The sequence below is a fragment of the Falco punctatus genome (assembly GCF_963210335.1).
Source record: "Falco punctatus genome assembly, chromosome: 2".
NCBI lineage: Eukaryota > Metazoa > Chordata > Aves > Falconiformes > Falconidae > Falco > Falco punctatus.
In genome coordinates this window covers 22,231,081-22,252,455 of record NC_137581.1, presented here as the reverse complement: position 1 = coordinate 22,252,455, position 21,375 = coordinate 22,231,081, and the positions used below count along the sequence as shown (strand labels likewise).

At 39.8% G+C, this 21,375-nt stretch overlaps 1 protein-coding gene across 6 annotated transcripts in view; it reads left to right on the top strand.

Moving 5' to 3' along the window:
- ATP8A2 (ATPase phospholipid transporting 8A2) overlaps positions 1 to 21,375 on the top strand; it is a 357,046-nt gene that overhangs the window by 146,770 nt on the left and 188,901 nt on the right. For all 6 annotated transcript variants that reach the window (XM_080376382.1, XM_080376381.1, XM_080376380.1 and 3 more), the window contains one exon: positions 1,002 to 1,174. In XM_080376382.1, coding sequence (XP_080232508.1) covers positions 1,002 to 1,174 — 173 coding nt within the window. The remainder of the gene's footprint in view (positions 1 to 1,001; positions 1,175 to 21,375) is intronic.

Below are 21,375 nucleotides of genomic sequence, written 5' to 3'. Positions count from 1 at the left end.
ACAGTTACAACTCTGTTCTAGTGGATTTTTTTCTGTGTTATATATATATAAAAAAAGTATTTTGCCTAGACCAGCACAGACACGTCACAAAATGAGTACTTTTAAATAACAATAAGCGGAAGCATGTGTACTTCTTGGTTTAGCAGTTATTCAAAGCTGCACAGTTAAGATGAGCAGGAGTACATTTTCTATTTTTTTAGTGTAAGAAATGGATGAGGATTTGCTGAAACAAAAACCAGTTGTATATGTCACTAAGACAGATTTTAAAACAAAGTAAAAAACTGAAAAGGTATATAATCCTAAAAGTAGCATTTGACTGGTTCTGAAGAGTTTGCTTTTTGTGTTCTGTTATTCTGTGTTCTGTGTGTCAAGACCTTCTCTATCAAAAACTGCATGCGCACTTCAGATAATGAGAAACTTCTTGAACCATTTAGTAGTGGTTAACTCAGCTAGAACTGATGATTAAACTAACCTGCATGGGAATAGAACAGGTTTCTGTAAGTGTTAAATTCACTGCAGTAGGAAGATGGCAAAATTTGGGGTGACAGTGAAACATGAACACTTGATTTATATTTTTTTCTTTTTTCCTCATCAGTAGATGTCAGTGAAAACTTTTCTAGAGTAGGAAATACTGTTTGAATAAATAGTAATACTTTGAATAGTGTCAAAAGCAATGAAAGGCATTAGGTTATACCAGCCCTACAGCTGAAAAGAATGTATCAACTACTGTGGTCATGTGTCATGTGGCAGTGTGTAGTGGAGATGCCAGAGTCTCCACTGAAACAAGGCCTGTATTCCTAGGAGAACAGGTGCAGCTTTTGCTAATTTGTGACAGATTAATATGTCTGACTGAGGTCTTATGGAAACACTAACTCATGTCAGTGCTAGTTTGCGTGTGTGTATACTGTGCTCCATTGCATAGTCCAGAGATGCCTTGCTGTAGTTTGGATGCACTTTACTTATATTAGAAGGAAACACTATTTTCTTTGTTTATTCTTCAGGCTACAAGAGCCTCTCTGACTCAACACTGTACCAGTTTGGGGGAGTCGCTGGGCAAGGAAAACGATATTGCTCTGATTATTGATGGCCACACACTGAAGTATGCCCTTTCATTTGAAGTCAGGCAGAGCTTTCTGGACTTGGCACTTTCCTGTAAAGCGGTGATTTGTTGCAGGTAAGAAGTTCTGGGACTTATTCTGGTAATGAAATGGACATGAAACCTGTGAAATCTTACTTGTCATGTTAACTTTCTTTTTATGCTTATAGTGCTCACAGGGGATGTAGATGTAGGGGCAATAGTGCGATATTCAAGAGGAGGCATGCCATGCTGAGCTAGTCGATATACTTGATTTCTCTGCTGTGGAACTGTAACAAAGTGAGGCTGTGCTGGGAGGAGTAAAGGAGGACTGTAGAGAGGTATTGCTCTTACAGTGCAGACAGGTCTGTGAAAGTGTTCATGAGGCTGACAGGCCAACAAATTTAAGATTTCAATTCTTTCTCTCTTACTGGATCCTCTATAGTGCAGCGGGAGAGCTTGTACACCTTCAAGGTGAGCATTCAGTCAGCTTCAGGTTACATCCTGATTGTAGAACTCTGCTACCTCTTGGAAGCAGTCTTGGAAGGAGTCATGCTGCTCACGTGTAAGAAAGAAGTAACAGTATACTTTATTGATATAATTAACTTAAACAGTGAAAGTGACAGTTGTTTAACAAGATTTGATGGCAAGGTATACTTATTTACTGTGTACAGGACAGGATCAGACAAAACTGTTAAGGAGACTTTCCTATTGACTCGTGAGGTTCAGAAAGGACCCATTTCCTTTCTAAACTCCTCAGGAGTCTAGGTGCAGCTGGATCTGCTCCTAGATGTGGTCAATGGTTTATGTTTTAAGAATTATATATGTGCAATCAATCCTTTATGCTACTTAGCTAAGATTTCAAAATTCAGCATGCTGTTAATCACTTACCCCAATATATGTTGCAGCATGGAATTTCTCAATCTCAAGGAGTAACCTCGAGAGGCATTCCTACTCAAGGGGAGGTCCTGGTGCGCAGCCCGGTGCTGTGCAGGAGAGCTTGTTGGGCCCTGATCTATCCAGTATTTGTTAAATAATATGACTCACTTTAGTCACGTTTACATATCAGCGTTGGGTTCACTGTTCCAGATAGCCCTTGGCTACCACTTTGCCATCTGTCTGCCAAAGTTCCGAGTAAGCTGGATGCAGCCATCACAACCCCCTCTGGTGGTTATGGCTTGGGTGGGGGTGCACACTGCTATACCAAGTACTTTGGAAAGCAACTTTGTTAGTAGTGTCTTCACTGCTGCTATGGAGGAGGAACTAAGTTCTTCACTGAAATTAAGTGCTGTCTAATAATGCAATTTTCTCTGCTGCAGTCATTCCTGAGTCTGATCTTTTGTAAAATTATGAAAGATCAGGAGAAAATATTAAATCAGATTGCCTGACGATAGTAGACACTGAAGAGGAGGAGTAATGGAAGTGGTCCTTTGTAAGCAATAGGAATTGGGTAGCAAGAAGTTTGTGTGACTGTTTAATTCAGCTCTGGAGAAAGTCTCTGGATGAATTCAAGTTGTCTTATCAATTATGTATGCTCTGCAAAAGTGTGTGTAACAGTGCAATGTGCCCTATTAAATGTTAAGACTACCACTTGCTTGACTAAGTCACACAGTCACACAGCTGTGTGTGGATTTAACCATACATAGATGTGGTCCCGTGTCATGACTACTTCAGAAGGAGGAAATAAGAGCACCAAGAAAATGACAGACAAAAGCTGGCCTGCTTTACTGGATACAGCTTTCTGCTGCATCATTTTTAATTTGGAAAGATTATGCAGCCTTAAGGACTCTGCGTCTGTATGTGAGGGATTGTGCTTGTTGTTGTTATATGGGGAGAACTGTGAAGGGATTATTGATTTAGGTAGACACTAGGTTTTATCTGTGTTCTAGAAGCAAGACCTGCTTTGTAGGGAATGAGTATATAGAGACCTTGTAGTACTGTTTTGCAGTCTTTCTTGCTTTTATGATGTGCCCACTAGCATACAAATATTGCATGGCAAAGCAATTGTAGACCATGAACCTGAAGTAGATAAACCTGTTGGCTTTTCCCATCTCTGACTAGTTTCTTTTCAAGTGTTGGGACTATTGGACTCATGTACTGTAGGATACAATACTGGGGCTGTTCAATGTAGTCTTTAATGCCCTGACAGTCAGGAGGAGTGTGCCCTCAGCAAGTGTACAGGTAATGCAAAACTGGGAGGAGCGACTGATAGACTATGTGGCTGTGCTGCCGTCCTGAGGGATCCTGACAGGCTAAAGAATTGAGCAGAGAGCTCATGAAGCTCGGGAAGGGCAAGTGCAAAGTCTTGTGCCTGGGAAGCTGCAGTCCCTTGCACCAGGAAATGCTGGGGGCTGCCAGGCTAGAAAGCAGCTTTGTCCAGTTGTTTTTTTTAAGGAGGATCCCGGTAGACAACCTGACTATGAGGCAGCAGTGTACTCTAGTGGTAAAAAAAAAAACAACAAAACAAACATGAAAACAAAAACCACCACCCAGCCCCCCCAAAACCCCCCTAAAACAAGGCCAGCAGTATCCTGGGTTGCAGCACAGAGGAGTGTTGCCAGCAGGTTGAGGTCACATCTGGAGTGCTGTCTAGTTCTGGGATCCCCAGTGTAAGATACGAAGAGGTTTAGTGGAGAGAGTTCAGTGCAAGTGCAGGGCCACAAAGGCAGTTAAGGGACTGGAGAGTCCCTGATTAGAGAGGCTGAGAGTGCTGGGAGCAGTCACCTTAGAGAAGAGAAGGCTCAGAGATGTGCTTAGCAGTTTGTATAAATACAAAATAGGAGTGAGTGAAGGTGAGGGAGTCAGGTTCTGCTCTGCAGTGCTTAGTGACAGGACAAGATTCAACAGACAAAACCCATGAATGTTTTTCTGAAAGCAAAACACATCCCCACGATTTCACTGTGTGGGTGCTGCAATGCTTGGGAATGGGCTTCCCAGAGAGGTTGTGGAATCTCTGTTCTTATGAGACATGGAAAACTCAACTAGATGACACAGTGCTGGTCATCCTGCTCTAGCTGACGTGCTTTGTCCAAGGGCATTGGAGCAGCTGATTTCCAGAAGTCTCTGCCAACCTGGGTGATTCTAGGATTCTGACTGGGGACAGATATCTTGGTTTTTCCAGCCAGTGCTCTTTGTCCTCTCTCAAGTCCTGTTTGAAATAGCTGTCAATTGCAATGATTTGCCCCAATATTTTTTTTTAATAGCATTTTTTTTCCTCCTGCTGATTTGCTGTTTGTTTGGTTGGTTTTTTTGAGGGGGGGGTGCAGGGGGAGGGTAGAGTAAAAGGGGATGAGGTGTTAGAGGAGGGTTCTCACTTTTTCGGTTTTGTGTTTTATAAGAAGGAGCTCACATAATTACAGCAATCTTCTGTTGAATGCAACAGGCGCAGATGCAGGGACAGTAGGAAGGTCAGCATTCTCTTTGTGCAGAGTTACCTTGGGCTTAGGGAGCACTAAGCTCAGGAAGGGAATTGACCTTGTGTTGCAGACACACTGTTTAATTTGTTGGAAAGTTAACAAATGTTGAGCAAATACAAGTTTCTTAGTTTCTTACTCCTATCATAATGCTTTGGTAAAGATCCTTCCAAAGCAGTTTGTTAGTTTATTTCTCAAAGATTTGATAAGCTAGGTCAAAGACCTGTGTAGCTGAAACAAATAAAAAATTGCAAATTATTAAAATTATACTATGTTAATATATGTAATTAAATGAAGATAATGAATGGTCCTGTCTTGCAAAGAGACATGTAATATTGAACATTTCCCCTCACGTTATTTTGTGACTGAGCCAGCAGCAGTTTTAATTTAGTGAATTGGCAAATTGAGCAACAATGCAGAAAAAATACTTTTAAGTATAAATCAAAGGGGAAAACATGATGTAATTTCATAGGCTTAAAAAGAGGAACAAAATAACTGAGTTTTAAATGCACAGGGAAAAAACAGGAATGCCTTTAGTAGCCCTTAAGTTTTTGCAGGAACTATCAATTTACTTGCCAGGTGGTAGATACTGAAGAAAGAAAACCACTTTTTTTCTGATCTGGGTTGTTTTTAATACTATTTTGTGTGTTGAAAAGACAGTGCACTTAAAAACTTTGTCCTGTGAAGTTTAAGTGTAATTGGCATAGCAAGAGGAAATGTCAAATTGAGTTAGTCTTCAAACAAATGTTAATTGGGAGGGGGATCTGGGTCTTTTACTTAGCGGTATGATGTTTATCTACTTTAGGAGGAGTTGTGTTGCTAGTCTAAATATAGCATGAATTCGTGGGACTTAATGTTTCATAAATTTAGTAAAACTTTTTTATGTCTTTGAGAGTTTCAGCTGCGTTTGCCATTCAGAGATTTTTTTTTTTAAATATACTTAAGGTATACTGTATATTCATTTGCTGGGCTTCAGGCATAAACTGTAGTTGAACTTGATTCTCACGGTAATCTGAAAAAGAAACTGAAACCTGGCCCCATTTTGCATTAGGAGGGAAAGATGGTATCTTCTGATGGGGTTGTCTTCCACTGTTACAGTGTGTCTAACAGCCACTGGCACGGTGGAGGGAGATAGACAACTCTGGAGACTTGGTGAAGCTTGCAAAATCAAACCAAACAATTCTCTAAGAAAAAACCTTGTTAAAATTTTTGGTTTTGGTTTTTGGGGTTTGTTTTTTTTTTCAGAAAATGACAGATCTTATTATCTCCCCTCACAGTGACTGAGATTTCAGAGTGTCAAGAGCAAGCAAAACTTACTTTTCAGTGCAAGTAAATGTTGTTTGGAAAGCAATTGATCTCATGACTTAATTTATGAGATCTGAGTTGTTGATTGCCTGACTCAGGTTTTCAAATGTTCCTTAAAAGGACCTGGTTTTATTGATGTTTTGTAAAGAGCAGCAAAATGTTAGGGCTTAGGTAGAAAATTATTTTTTTTAGTAGCAAAACGGGGTTTTACCATTTATCTAGTGTTGATACCTCTCAAAACTAGCTGGTACAGGAGATGGCTGTGTTTTGCTTTGAATGTAGAAGCAGCCGAGAAGTATTTAACTTGCATGTTACAGTAGCATATTTAATTCTCTACCCAAGAGCCTGTCTTCTGTTGAAATATTTGTATTTGAAATATGTAGTGTTTGAGAAATAGTTTTTTATGACTTATGATGATTTTTTGTTGTTGCTCTTGAATACCACTCCTGCAGGTGACAGGGACTCTGCCTTTATATGGGTTTAGTGACATAGTAACAAGATTTGTATCAGGGAGAAGAAACTAATCATACTGTATACATAAAAATCATTGTAAGCAGTTTAAAAGTACTTCTACTTATAATAAATTGTAGGACAGTGGAAGTAGCCCTTCCTTTAATATTTCAGTTGTACGCACAATGAAGCAAGCATCTCCAGACTGTGCTGTGTGGCATAAGGCTGGGACCACATCCCTTATTAGGCTGTTTTAGGGTGGTTTTTTGTTTGTTTTTTTTTTTTTTTTTTTTCTTGTATTACTGGCCATTTCTGCAATACTTCGTGAGGTGATGGTGCTAGGATGTTGTTTGGGTGGAGCATTACTTTTCCACATGTATCTGAAGAACAAGAATGTTAAACTGAACTTTTGTACTTAAATCATGCAGCCTTGCTCAACTGAGGGAATGATGAGTTGATGCCTTTATTGGAGAGTGTCTGGGCCTTTGTAGCAAAAGAAGCACCACCCCCCACCCCCCGACTTGTTAGAGCTGCAGTTTAGAACTTGTATATTCCTAAATGGAGGAGATTAGTTGCCATACAACGTTTGGATGATTATCACTCACTTCAAACATCCACTGTGTATAATTTGATGTAGAGGCCCATCAGTTTTATTTGGTTGTTTCATAGCCAGTTGTGAAAAAAAGGCTTGTACAAGGAAGTGCTTTTGCTCTATCCTGTCCCTCTAAAGAGACACAGATGCTTCACTGGATCTGAGTTCTGCTTAAAGGTAATGAAGTTGCTTTAACCAGCCTCTTTTTCTGCATTTTTTGCATGAGACTGTCTCTATTGGAACACCACTCGCTCTTCATGATGTGTGGCTTTTTCAATGCAGCATTCATCTGCTTCTACTGTTCACGTGCTGGTAGAGATCAGCCATGGGAAATTCAGTGAAGGTACAGTGACTTCATCAGCCTGCAGCCTGCTCTTAGTAAAAGAGATTGCAGTGTCTGTCTTGAGCAATTGAGTGTTCCTGAGGTTTTATCTTGTTGCTGGATTCTGGCTCATGATAATCTTTAAGCAAGAGGAACACCAAAAGAAGTCTAGATTGCTGTACGATGTCAGCTTTTAAGCCCTACTTTTATCAGATGTCCTGTTCTGCAGAGATCTGTAAACTGATGCGGCATGAACAGAAGTTGAGGAAATCCAGCAACAGTGATTTCTATGGACTGTCTGCTGTTTCCACAGAGATACTTGCCATTTCATGGCTAACTACATCAGCATGATATTGCTAGCTTTTAGGTATGAAAGGTGAGCAGCTGTTGCTCAGTATCTAAGAATTGACTGCAGGACTTATGCCTAACCTCACCAAATAGCTTTGTTAGGTGATAGTGACACAAACTATTGCTCTCAGTACCCTGAGCAGTTGTGGAGCTGTAGTGATAATGGCTAGGAACTGAGGGAAGAAGTAAAAAAGGTCAGAAGATGCATGTTCTTTAAACACTCCCCCACCCACCCCCAACAATAAAATCCCCTGGTTTTCCACTTGTGCTGTTATTTCAAATAGTATGCAGAGTGGGTGGAGTGAGGACATGCGCCCACAAACATCACTCAGAGAACAGAAATGAGGGTGCCCTTTCCCTAGAATGTCTGCTCAGGTGTTAAAAGGGAAGGGATTTAATAAATGAAAGCAGAAGGTGGGAGAAAGAAAGGAAAAAAGCCTGTGAAAAGTACCTGTTGCTAATTGTTCATGTCACTTCATCAACTAGGTAATGAGGAGATGAGGGTATAAGAGGGAAGTTGTCTCAGCACTCTGGGTTGTAAGGCCATAGCTTGGATGCTTCTGGTCTTAGATCATCATGTGGAGGAGGTGCTAATAATATAGCTCACAAAATGAACATCTGGAATACCTTGTAAATATTTATGCCTGTAAGTCTTACACTGTTGCCTCATATTTGACAAAGTGATTGTTCTGTGCTGTAGTTCAGAATGTGTTTGTTTATTAAATCAAAAAAGTGTCTTGTTGACTTTAATTAGAAAAGATCCCAATTCTTGTGACAAAAAATTGCAACACAATTCTGATTAAGAGTATGCAAACAGATTCTAACACTAATTGGTCCCAAAGAAAATTATGGATGCCTTATGTCTTTCTGTATGTACATCTTATGTTTTCCCTCATCTGTCACCTACTAAATTATCAATGCTCATTCTCTTGTTCTATTTCTGACAACTCATGACAGCAATATTCATCTCATGACTTTGAAAAGCACAGAAGAACCATTCCAGCAGCTTTAATGTATGTAGATAATTGAAGCGGGAGGAGGGTTTGGGGTTGCAGCATGATGTGGTGTGCTCTGCACGCTTGGATAGCGTTTACTCACAGAAGATGGGAAATGATTGCCTGAACTGTCCGATGTGTATATAGGTGTGTGTAAAGCAATCTTGGGACTTAGAACTATCTTACTTAAAAGCCTATAGTCTGCTTTGCAAGAGCTAAGTAAACTTGCAAAATGCCACTGATTCTGTGTTGGAAAGCCACAATGGGCAAAATTTAGGAGAAGGCTGGTCTTAAAAATTTTGGTAATTATCTTGTTTTTTGAGCAACTGAGCTTCTGCTGAATGTTCTGGCTTCTGTTTGTTCCTGTTAGTCAGTGTCCTGAGCTACTACAGCTCCTGAGCCTCACTTACAGTTTAAATCGTTCAAGCACATAGCTGGTGTTTGAAGGGGAGAAAAAATTACTGGCAATTGTAGTTGCTTGTCTGGTCAATTGAGAACCCAGACAGCAAAGACTTGACTCTAAGTGTACTAATGTTTCTCAAAAATGCTGCTGTATCAATTAAATGCATAAACCAAGTTAACATCCCAGACTCAGAGTATTTCTCTTATAAGGAAATACATGCTTATCAAGTCAGAAACATCTGTAAACCACTTACTGTCCTAGAATTATTTTTCTTTACACTAGAAGAGTAGTTTTGACTGTTATTTGTTTCTTAAATGACACAGTTGAAGCATGTTTCATTCTTTCCTTTTGGTAACTATTCAATTGTCTCACAGCGTGAACTTAAATGATTTTTAAAAAACATTTCTTTTGCTTAATTTCATCCCATTATTAGGACCATAACTATAACCATAATCATATTCTTTGTGTGTCTGAGATGAGGAAATGATTCAGTCCAAGTAATCTCCAAGTTGAACCGCTATTCCAGTTTCCACTGTTATTCACAATTTGGCAAAATATTCACTTTTTTGTAGTTATTAATGAAAAATAATTGAATACGCTTGGAGTGTGTTTTTAGAACCTGTATGCTTCAGGCCAGGTCGGGTACTTGTTTTAGTGTTGGATTTGTTTTTATTCTGGATGACCAAGTGACTTCTCATACCCATAACTGCAATTATGAATGAAAAACTAGTTCCTGAAATATTCTACTACAATCACCTTGAACTTCCTATTTCTCTAACCATTTTTACATGCTGGTAAGTGAATTTTCCAGTATTTGGAAAAAGTTGGAGGAAAGGCACGAATGCAGCTAAATGTAACTGACTCTTTCATTTTTCGTTAGAAACAATTTTGTAGGACAAGTACTGTGTATGTCCTGATAAAACAAGTTTCTTGTTCAACTACTGTTTACCCTAGGTGTTATTTCTAAAGTCCATCTGTTGCCTTTTTACGTTGTGAGCCTAGTATTTGGGTGACCAAAATCTTAGTATTTCACTTGATGGATTTCATACAATGCAAGTGAAATTTGAGCAGTGGTGTGATAACTCGCAAACAGTTCCAAATGGTATTGGGATCAGTTTCTTTGCCATGCTACAGTACCTTGTCCAAATTGCTACCAGTCTTTTCAGTTTCTGAGCAGGAGCAGCCAGCAGTGCTATGTTTAGTGCTACACTTCCCAAATTGGAAAATAAACATTCCGTAGATACTACACATGAGAAAACACTATGCTGCTGCAACGTATGCTATTTTAGAAGAAAGATAAATCTGTGGTTTAGAATACCTTCTGTTCCATGAGAAATTCATAGCACTGGTGTATTTTTCTTTCCATAAGCATTAGTGTGTTAACCCCTGTATTTTGGGGATGTTCCAACTTGAACAATTACTTCTCACTGAAATTCCCCTGCCTTCTGTACTGAATATAATATTATTCACTTCCTACTCAAAGTTGTTGTGAAGCTGTCAGTGTGAACGCTAAGGGTAGCCAGGTTTTAACCCAGAGGTGCTACAGCAAGGTTGTTTTTGTGAAACTCAGGTCTAACTGTTGGCGAGCCTTGGTTTTAGCCTTCTGGCTTGTAAAAATAATTTTAGAAGCATAAATGTTATCAGTGCTGTGTTGAAACAAAAGTGTGTATGGATATTAGGTTGAGGGTTTTTTGTGGAGTGGGGGGCAAGTTTGGTGGTGGCTTTTGTCTTTTTTCTTCAGTTGGGAGGTGGCTTACCCAAGTATCTGTAGTTTGCCAGTGGGGTTATAAATTAACTTTGTAGCTTAGTCATCAGCAAAATGTTTGAGCTCTTTTAGGATGGCTTATGTCATATATGTAGCATATGGTCTCTGATATGGTGTAGAAGAACATTCATTGGCATATATACTTCTGTATCTGGTAAGAACAGTTTCTTAATATGATGACGCATGTAGGCTAACTGTCCTGTCTCAACTGAAGCTTCCCCCCAAACCCAAAGTGTGTGTCAGACACTCTGAATCTCTGTAAGACCTTAGTAATACAGATTTTTTCCTGTTTAGGCATTCTGGCATGATTAGACTTCTGACAGTCCTCTTATTTCTTACTGTTTCTTGCTTGTTGCACCAAATACCCCTTTCCTGAGCTCTTGGAACAGTATGTTGCCTGCCAGGGAGTGACTGAATGTTTCCTCTTATGGAATTACCTGCTGGTCCATCAGGCTGGATGGAGGCCAAGGGTCTTGTGCCTTTGTGCAACCTTGCAGCTGCTTTGTAAAGGCTTCTGTCTCCGTAGAAAAGATCTTTCATTCGTTGTTCACAAAGTTGCAACTACAATGAAATATTTTTCCTTTTCTGTGTGCTCCTAATGATGGAGGATATTATGAGGCAATAAACAACTCTCCTCATCTTGATCATTGCTTACTATTCTGAATGTTTGTCTGAATATTGACTAGTTATAAAAGATGTCAAAACTTTACCTGTGAGGGGAGGATTTGAGGATACTCATTGCTTTTATTGAAATACTTATTTTTCTTCCAAGTTTAGTATTTGAGTTTCACTAATACCCAGATGCATGCATGTACAGAAGACAAGCGCCTCTAAAGAATATGTGGTGCTGCACTGCTTTCAGAAACAAGACACTGAAAACAACTGTGATACTGCTGCTTTCATAAGATCCAGCAAAGTCCTGTGCTCTATCCCACAGGACCAGCTTAAATATTTTATTTCCATTGTTAAAAGTACCGGATATAAAATTACAGAGGCAGGAACAGTCTGTTCTGCAAGCTTCTTAGTCCTGCAGGGAATTAACTTGATGAGAACTCTGAGCTTTAGTGCACCATAGTAATAGGCACTTAAAAGTTTTAAAATACCAATTTTACCACTAAAGTGGTAAAATGGTTCTGGTTGAAGTTTCCAAAAGTGCTTAGTGTTGGTGGAAGCTGACTAGAGTAGAACAAGTTCAGTAGGAGCATAGCTGAATCCACACTAGATGATTAGAAATCTTGCACTGAATAGAATGGTTAGGCTTCGAGTTATTTCTCTGGTCTTTGTATCTCTGAAGTCACGGCAATTAAAAACATGTAGTAACCCTGACTTGATTCAACAGGCTAGAATAGGAATCAAATACTTTGGGTTTGTTCATGTGATTAGCAAGCTGAAGAGGCACTGGCTCCAGTGGGTTATGCAGTGTTTGGCATGTTGATGTGACAAGATCTATAGAATTGCTTTTTCTTTAACTGTGTAAGTAAATCCCACCATATTCTGCAAGGAAATCAAGGCTGCCCAATTGAAAGTGATTTAGCAGAACTGTTTTCCCTAGCTGATGGTGTGAGAACTTTTGGGGGATTTAGATATTCCTTTGCACAGTTGTCCCCAGGCAGCAGAAGTATTTCTCTGCAGGATTTCCTATGTACTGCAGTCTGCAATTTGCTAACAGTCATCTGTAAGTGATGCTCATCTGCTTATGCAAGGTAATGCTAAACTCATCCTTCAAAACAGAAGAATCTTTGTCAGTAATTCTCCTGAGCGTTTATAATGAAAGGCAAGTGAACAAATATGTGAGGAATACCTGGACTTGCAAAGATATACTCCAGAATTTGAGGAAAAAAAAATATTGCTGCAGTTGAACTACCATTCAGTTCAAAGGAGTCAGTATTCTGGATACCACCAGCAGCATTAAAATGGTAAAAATTTGGATTCTACTTTCACCTTTAAGCTTTTCTTGTGTTATGTGTGAAAAATCAGGTTTAGATGGCTCCACCCTGTTTTATGAAGGCTGCATGGAGATATCCTTGTGGTGTCTGTGTGCTTTAAGTTTTCTTCTATTTGTTCCTCCCCTAGTGTCCAGAATAGATGGTACAGTGATAGGCATTGAAAAAGATAATCTTAATTTAGTTTTGCTTCTTCGTATCCAACTCCTACCGTTTTCCATGTCACAGCACATGCTAACACTTAAAATTGCTCCATGTCACAGATCTTCTGTCAAATGTCTGTCTTCATTAAATATACTGTCTTTGTATATTTCTAGTGTTGTTTTATTTATGCCTGACACATACTTTTTGTGTACAACACACAGAATCTGAAGTTCCTACAGGGAGCTCTTTGATCAGAGCTTCTAAACCTGTGTAGGATGTTACCTGTATTTATTTGCTTACATGTCATCTTGAAAGAGCTGTTACTTGTGGGCCCTTGTAAGGAAAAAAGTCAGGCTTAAAACAAACAAAAAAAGCCTGTGATGTGTGTCAGGGTCTCAAAATGAAGGTAAGCTACTAAATGGATGCGTGTCTGATGAATACACTGTTTGAGAAATTGAAATGCCTGTCGTCTTTCTGCAAAGTAGGTTCTTGTTCTTCAGAAGCATGTGCTGAGCTTTCAGGGGTTGCTGGCTGAAGAACTGATCATCCTGAATAGAGAGGCAGGGTTTGGCAGCCTCTGCAAGGTCACAACTTTTTTGTAGTTGAAGGCAGGCTGTTGTAGTATGTGTGTAGAAGCATTTACTGTAGTTGGCTTCTCTGTGGTCTCTCACTGAACTTTAGTCTTTCATCTGGTGAAGTGTTAAGTTCAGAACTGTCTGTACTTGAAGGTGGAGCGTCATTTTTGTGTATGGCATGTTCAGTGTCAAAGTTACTGCCTGCCAAGTTTGTCCAAAACTTTCTACCTCTACATTCCTCACCCTGCAGGGATGCATCCACTTCTATATACCTCGGCACGATGTTATACCAACAGATAGTCCAAATCCAGTCTGAATTGTGTGGGTGTCTCGGAACTGTGGGTCACTGATTTTATTTTATTTTTTGTCCAGGGGATGGAATGATTCTGTTTACTGCTTTAGTGATATGAATGTGTCCCAGGTTGAACAGTGATGGCATTGAGATCACTACACAAGGGTCAGATGTTTGCATCTTGGCTCTGTTGAGGGATTATTTGTGGGACGTTTTTGTGTTGTTTTTCTTTCTCCCACACTCCAATGAGTATCCTTAAAACTGACAGAAGTAGCAACCACCTCATAAAATCAGAGTTGATGTAGATGCATTTTGAGACAAGGTTTGGCTCCTTAATTTTTATAAGTGGAAAGTAGCTGCACTATTGGATTTTCTACAATTCAGATGGGGTCTTTATAGACTGTTAAATACTGTTTGGGTATAGCAGGAGCCAGAACATGACTGAGTTAAACTTTGGGTTGGGGATAACCTCCAGAACAACAAGTATCTGCTTGATTATTTGGATATTCTGCAAGATCTTGTTTGTAACTGCATTACTGTTGGTTAAGAAGTTCCAATTGCATCGCAGGAGGAAAAAAATCAAACACCACTTGTAAGCAGTTCCCTTAAAGGTATCTGAGCTCATTACTGTTAACCCCTGGTGCTTGTGACTGTCCCTGCATTGGGACAGACTGCTAACTGTTTTTTCAGCACAACTAGTTTTAGGAGCCTTAAGGAAGTAATGTGTGCAAGCTTTCTCCCTCATTGTTTCTTATGTCTATTTCTTTTGATAACCAACATGTGGGGGCTGGAAATCTAAGCTGTTCAGGGATACTTTGTTTAGGGCAGGCTTTTAAAGGCAACATAGAACTAATTTTTGTCCTGTCCAAGTGTAAGAGTCTAATGAATGTTTTCACTTCAATTGCTGAGCTCAGGAGTTGTTAGCATGTTCATGGGATTTGTTGGTTTTGTCTGGCTAGTTGAATGGGTGAAGTAAGTAGTGATGATTTAAGAAAAACTGTTTACTTAGTCCACTTCAGGCTTGTTTACAGCAGTAGAGCTGTTCTAGGAGACGGTCCTGCCTGCTGTACCTGGCCAGCTAGAACCCTGTTCACCTGTTTTGGCCATGTCTACTTCTAATGATGGACTTGGGGTGATACCTGGTGACTTGCTCTCCTTTAGTTGTCTGCTAATGCCACTAACCTTCTTGCAATTTGTTAAGTTATAGACATGGTGAAGTAACTTCAAACTACTGAACAGCTGTTCTGAAGACTAGACTCTGCTTTTCTGAAATGTTCAGTATCTCATTTTATGGCAATACTTAAAACCAAGAGAGTTTTCCTTCTCCCCATGACAAGGTGACTCTTGTTCACGTTTTGAAGTTTGGTTTTTAGAGTTTTAAAATATCAAGTACCTTCACATTTAGAGAGCAAATATTGCTTTGCTGTTCATAAAGTAGATGACTATGCTTGATTTTCTGGTCTGTAAGAACCTGGCATGTATATACAAGTACGTGCAAGGTTCATGCAGATTATATGGACAAGAAGCTGCAGATTTTTTTTTCTTCTTGTGACCATTTAATATTTTTAAATGCTGTGGATAACCTGGAGATCAATATGGAGAGGGCCCAGGCATCCCGTTTGGGCTGGCCCACCCTGGGAAAGCAGGGCATGTCCCAGTGGAGGCTGCCGGACCCAGCAGCTGCTCTCCAGTGCACTGCTGTGGCAGTGTTGTGCTTCTGGAGGTCCTGGGCTGTGAGAAAGTATGCATTAAGAAGATGGATCCTATTTCTGCTTTTTACTGCACAGTTTCTGATGTTTAACCAGTTGTTTTGAGGAAGCATGTGAATGTTCAGTGTTGTAGATTCTGATCAGTCATCCGGATATTTCCTGCAGAGAAGAGACTGCTTAATTCATGTCCTTGGCTGGGAGAGGAACTGGCCTTGAAGTGCTGTGTGTATTCCTTAGGTGTCAGTGCCTACTGTCACTTACTGGGTCTTTACCTGGGCTTTTAAAGCACTCTAACATGATGTCCTGATAGGATTGGAGTGTGTAAACTACCTCTGTCAGAGCTGATGTAGGGGGAGGTGGAGGAGATACTTGTTAACAATAGCTAGTGGTTGGGGGCCCCTTAAGAAAGGCACAGTAATTGTAGCCCTCCCCAAAGGAAGCACTGCACCTGATTTGAATTAAAAATAAAAAAAGCGAAGAGGTACTTAACTATTCTGTTTTTATAAATCTGTTCTGTATAATTACTGGTGGTATCTTGGACTTACTTTTTTTTGCTCACCCAAAAGACTAATGTTTTATATGATGTGGACGGAATGGGTTCAGTACCGAAGCTGTAGTGTGGTTATTGGGGTCCCTCCCCATTTCAACTGTGCTAAAAAGACCCTGAGGATCACAGGAGACCTGGCTCTTGGCTACTGTCTCTTCCTCAACCGCCACCTCTGAACTGTCAGTTTAAAACAAACACATCTACTTCAAATCACAGGTAGTAAATGAATTTACGATAAATTGGAAAGCAAAAGAAATTGAGTCCAAAAGTAAGGGCATGTAGAGTTAAACTTCAAACTCTGCTGACAAGACAATTTTTGACTGTACTGCGTGTTGCAAAGTTTTGGAGATCCTTTAAATATTCAGAAGTGTTGCGACTAAAGGATGCAGTCCTAGTTATAATTTTTCTGTTTCTAGTTTCCTCTTTTCTCTCCTCTTTTTATAGTTTTCTAGAAAAAAGCAGTTGGAGGGGGTAGGGAGGGGATCATATGGAAACATCAGAGTCCAGAAAACAGATGGCAACAGCTTCTTCAGAGCTTTTGTGGCTTATTATATGAATAAGCATTTAGGGACCTTTTAAAAGCATGTGTCCTGGACCCAATACCATATCCTTAGTCCTGAGAGCTCAATATTAATGTTTTGATACAGTTGGGATCTATTACAGTATATAAAAAGCTCCATTGATTTGGAATTCTGTTTTTAATGTATATTTGTGCCTATTATCAAAGGTTGGCTCCTGATGTGTGGCTCCTGGCTGTGCTGAAAGGGGAAGAAGCATTCCAGGAGCTCTGGCACTTTTGCAGATGTCTCTTGGGGTGAAGCCAGTGCATGGTCTCTGCAGTCTGTTGCTTAAAGGATGGGTCATGTGAAGCACCCCAAGGTACAAGGGGTGAGGAATGTTGCTCTTTCAGTGGCTGGCAGCTTGGAAGAGGCATATTTTTAAGTATGCTAAGCACAGCAATGTTTTCTGTACCTTGGCACGGTGGGGTCAGGTCAATCTAGCATGTGAGGGCAGTGAAGAGGTGGTGCATTTCTTCTTGGAGCCAGGTGTCCTATGGTGTGATGGAGACAGGTCTGTCATTGCAGCGTGTTCCACAGCAGTGCGTGTTTTCCTGGGCTGTGTTAGTGTAGAGGATATTGCAGAGAGCCTGCTGGAAAGTGGAAGTTGCCGGGGTGACAGCAGGGAGCTTTGAGAGTGGAGGTCGCAAGGGAGAAAGGGGTTTCTTCAGCCTACCCAGGAGATTTGTATTGCTCAGTTTTTACAGTTTCAAATTGATTTGGTTAATGTATGACAACTTATTCCCCTTTGCTAGTTATCAGACTTTGCTTGTGGTTTTATGTTTAAGGAACAAGAGCATTTTTATTGTGGCATTCCAGCATGGGTTCTGTAAATTTATGTTGATGCTTTAAGATGTGTGGCCATTTTATACTAACACTTGACTACTTTCTCACCCTCTTTGTTGTGGATTACTAATTACGTTAGTTTTATTTGCAAATATTGTAGTATTTCAGTGCCTATGCCACAGCTTGTCAGGGCAGATGAGTGTGATGGAATCGTACAGACTGTCACTGGAAGTAGAAATGCTAATAAAGGATACCGCTCTCTTATTACACTGTTGTAATAAGAATTTTAGACATGTAATGCACTACACCTTTCACAGTCATAGTCTCCTTTTCTTGTGTGACTCTTCTCTGCTACAGCTACGGTTTGCTTTCTCTTTTTCCCTAAACACCTTCCCACCTTCTTCACGTGGTTTCCTCCATTCGTTTATTGGATGCTAGTCTTGCATACCAGGCTGACAGGCTGATCTGTTGTTGCCAATTTGCTGTGTCTAGGGGAAAACTGATTTTTTCCTTTACCAGGTATGTACTGCAGAAATCAATATTTTATGAGATGGTAGAGAGCAGGAACAGTGGCGGCAGCAGCAATTTAGCTGAAGGTGCAGCGAACAAGCCCACTGTGCATACTCAGTATTCACAGTCCAAGTCCAGAAAGGGAGGATTGGAAAGAATTTTGTTTTTGGCCTGAGAACAAGAAAAGGATTAAAACACCAGTAAACTTATTTTAAGTTTTCTTTTTGCCAAAAAGAAGGAACTGAGTCCAGAATGGAGTACAGTGTGGTGTGACTGAAGATCATAAAAAGACTTTCTTCTATTGTCAGTCCTAATTGGCGGCTGGCACTGATTAGCAAGAGGAAAGAAGTTTAGGAAAGGAAAGACAAATGGGGAATTTTATTGAGTGGAAAGCTGCTGAACAAAAGAGGACTTCTGTTCCTGTACGTTCTGGTGGTTTTAAAGAAACAATCTTTCTGATGTTCAGTCTTTTAGAATTGTAGCTTGGATAGCATTGTATAGCAATTAAGGGTTTTTTTCAGTAGTTTACCTTGTTTAGTTAAGCTCTTACATGCTTTGATCCATTTTGATGTCCAAGTGTGACGGGGTTTGCCTACAAACTTGATAATTCTTTTTGTCATCTGCTTCAAAAATGAGGGGGATGGGTGGGAAGAGGTGGAGGGCAAAGTAACTCTTTCAAAAGATGGTCTGTGGTGTGGTTTGTCAGGAATTCCTATACTGTGAGCTTTTGTCTTGCTATTCATGCAGTGGTGCCAGTGACCTGAAATAATATTTTTGCCTTGGACTCTTGAGCAATGAAATCGGAGATGTGGGACCTTATCTCCTGGCATTATGAGGAGATCCTGTTGGAGTGCTGAACATTTAAGTGCTAGCAGCATGAAGGCTGTATTTCTGAGTGTAATGCATTATATAGGCATGTGAATCATGTATTAAATTCTTAAGTCAGTGCAAGCCGGCCATGTCTTTTACAATTTAATGCAGAGCTTGTGAAGGTTGAATCTGCATATGGTGTAGTCACACCTTTAAAAAAAAAATCATTTCAACAATGATGTGAAAGTCCAAATCGTAATGCTGAAGTTGGCAGGCTACAACAGCACAGATACTGAGGCAGAAATGCCTTCTCTGGAAGTAGACAGGCTGAGAATCTATTTCACATTCTGGGGACTTTACAAGGAGCAGCAGAAGTAACTGGGTGGCTTTGCATCTGTGGTGCTTGTTTTGGATGTCTGAATACCTGACTTGTGCTCTTAATTTGTTGTCTAGACTTGAAACACCTGATGTTCGTGTAGTTCAGCACTCTGTCGTGGTTATGTATGTGACGATGCCTGTTCCTGCAGGCTTTGCACTGCAAGAGGCTGTATTAATATCTTGCTTGTTCCAGGATGGCTTCAGACAGTGGTGTGGTTCTGCAGATATGTTGGTGGGAATTTGTTTTGCAATAACAGTAAGAAGACATCTGTAAACGAAGAGTAGCTTTATTTTTAAAGGTAAAGGGATTAGGGATTAGCTATTGAATTTACAAAATCAGCAAGTGGGTCTTGAAAGGCTGGTGATAGTTACAGATAGGAGAAAAAAACGCAGCACAAATAACTTAAGTACAAGAACAAACTGCTGTTTGACTGTGGAATTAATTAAATATCTAAGTGGCTTAGGTGCTTAAAGTAGTTTAGCTGCAGCTGCCACCAGCTTCTTCAACAGGATAAACTGCATAGTGTGAAGTCCAGGCTTCTGTAGCTGGGCTCTGTGTATCTGCTCGCTGGAGTGTCTGCTGCGGAGAAATTTGCTCTGTGTATGTATGTTAACAGTAAGAGTCCTCAACATGAATTCCATATCCATTGTTACTGAAAATACTCACACCAACACTGGAAGGTACATCTCTAATAGACTTGAGAATAATAGAGCAGTGACCGATAAACTGCTGGTATATGTAGATCAAAAAACATACTCTTTTCTAAAAAAACAAGTTACAAAATTTTGCAGATAGAGGAATACTTTATGCAGTGAATACTTCAGCAAGCCGTTTGGAAGAAATTCCTTCTAAAACTTGGAAGAAAACTTTATTGGCCTCAATATTGCATGGACTGGAAAGTTACAGAAGGACCTTAAGCAAAAATAGTAGATGTGGCAGTAATTTGAGCTGCAGGGCAGTGAACAGTGCTTGTAGAATAAGTATCAGGCTCAGTTAGACTGAATGTCTTTATTAATGATTTAAAGGAAGAGGCTAAACAACTCCTCAGTTAAAATCACAACTTGATACTAAATGGGGATTTTTTTGCAAGCTCAGGTGCAAAGAAAGATGGAGTACAAAGAATGGAGTGGTTAGATCTTAGGAGACAGTATAGAAACAAGACAAGAAAGATGTGTGTGTATTGGTGAAGAGAGAGAAACGGCATATTTTTATGTGGGAGAAGTCTGTTCAGCATGTTCTGCCCAGCTGTATGTGTGCTTATGTTGTACTAGTTTGGAGATGTGCTTTGGCAGCTGTAATGAGTGTTGAATTCTTATTGATGCTAACGACTATGGGTAAGAATTAAACTTGGATCATACTGTTACACATCAGAGCCTATTGTTCATAAGACCATGCTTCTCTAAACAGCAGCCTGATTTTGCAAAAACACTGAGGGGCTGTATCCCTTAGGACTTGAAACAAATGAGGACATTTAATACTTTAGAAATCAAACTTGTTAAAAGTTTGTCACAAAGAGGTAGTTATCGGAGTTCATGTCCTGAGCTAAGCTATAGTTCAGCCTATTGTTATTTGGTGTTTGTGCAAGCTACTCTAAATTATGTAATAGTAAGTGGCTCAGTGAAACGAGTTTCCTCCTGTCTGTAGGGCACTCACGGGAGGATGGAGGGGCCAGTTGTTCCATGTGTTGTCATATGTCCCTGTCCTGTCCCCCGTCCCCCCGTCCCCCCCCCCCCCTGGGTGTATGGTGCCTGTGGGATATTTCAGACAAGCAAGTTAATGATCTTGGTGTTTTTTTTACATTAGCTATGTAGGTGAGATAAACATCCTTTTCTGTGTTGTGCTCTGTAGAGTCAAGAATACTGATACGCTTTCAATAGATCCCCTATTCAGAACTTCATTAGTTTTCAGGGAACAGAGCAATTCTGGATCTAATAGTGCTATATTTGTCAGTCTTGCCAAAACCATTTTACTAGATGCTGTTGTAACTGATGCTTGATATTATTACAACTTGGGGAATGCATTGTTTTATAAATGACATTAATAAAATGTGTAAGACTGAGGAAATCCAATGTAAGCAGTTTTCAAATTGGTCATGCTTATTATAGAAAGAAGTTTTAAACTCTCTCATAGAAAACACTGGACAATGTTCTCCAAAATGTCCACTGATATGTTCTGCTTGATTGAATGTAGGTAATACAGACAGACAAGCATGAAGCAAAATACTTAACATTTGTCATTACTCTTGAAAAATTACTTTTTATAAACTTATCTAAAGCCTTCCACTCTTCCTATCAAATAATTTAAATCTTTTGAGGGCTTATTAAACCTTTCAAATTCTTGGTTTAAGTCCTGATATTCCCAGTTACCATTGGTTCAGAACATCTTCAGAATATTTCTTAATGTCTTGTATTTGTATAACTGTCTGATTTTCATAATGTGTTTTGATGCTCTTCAG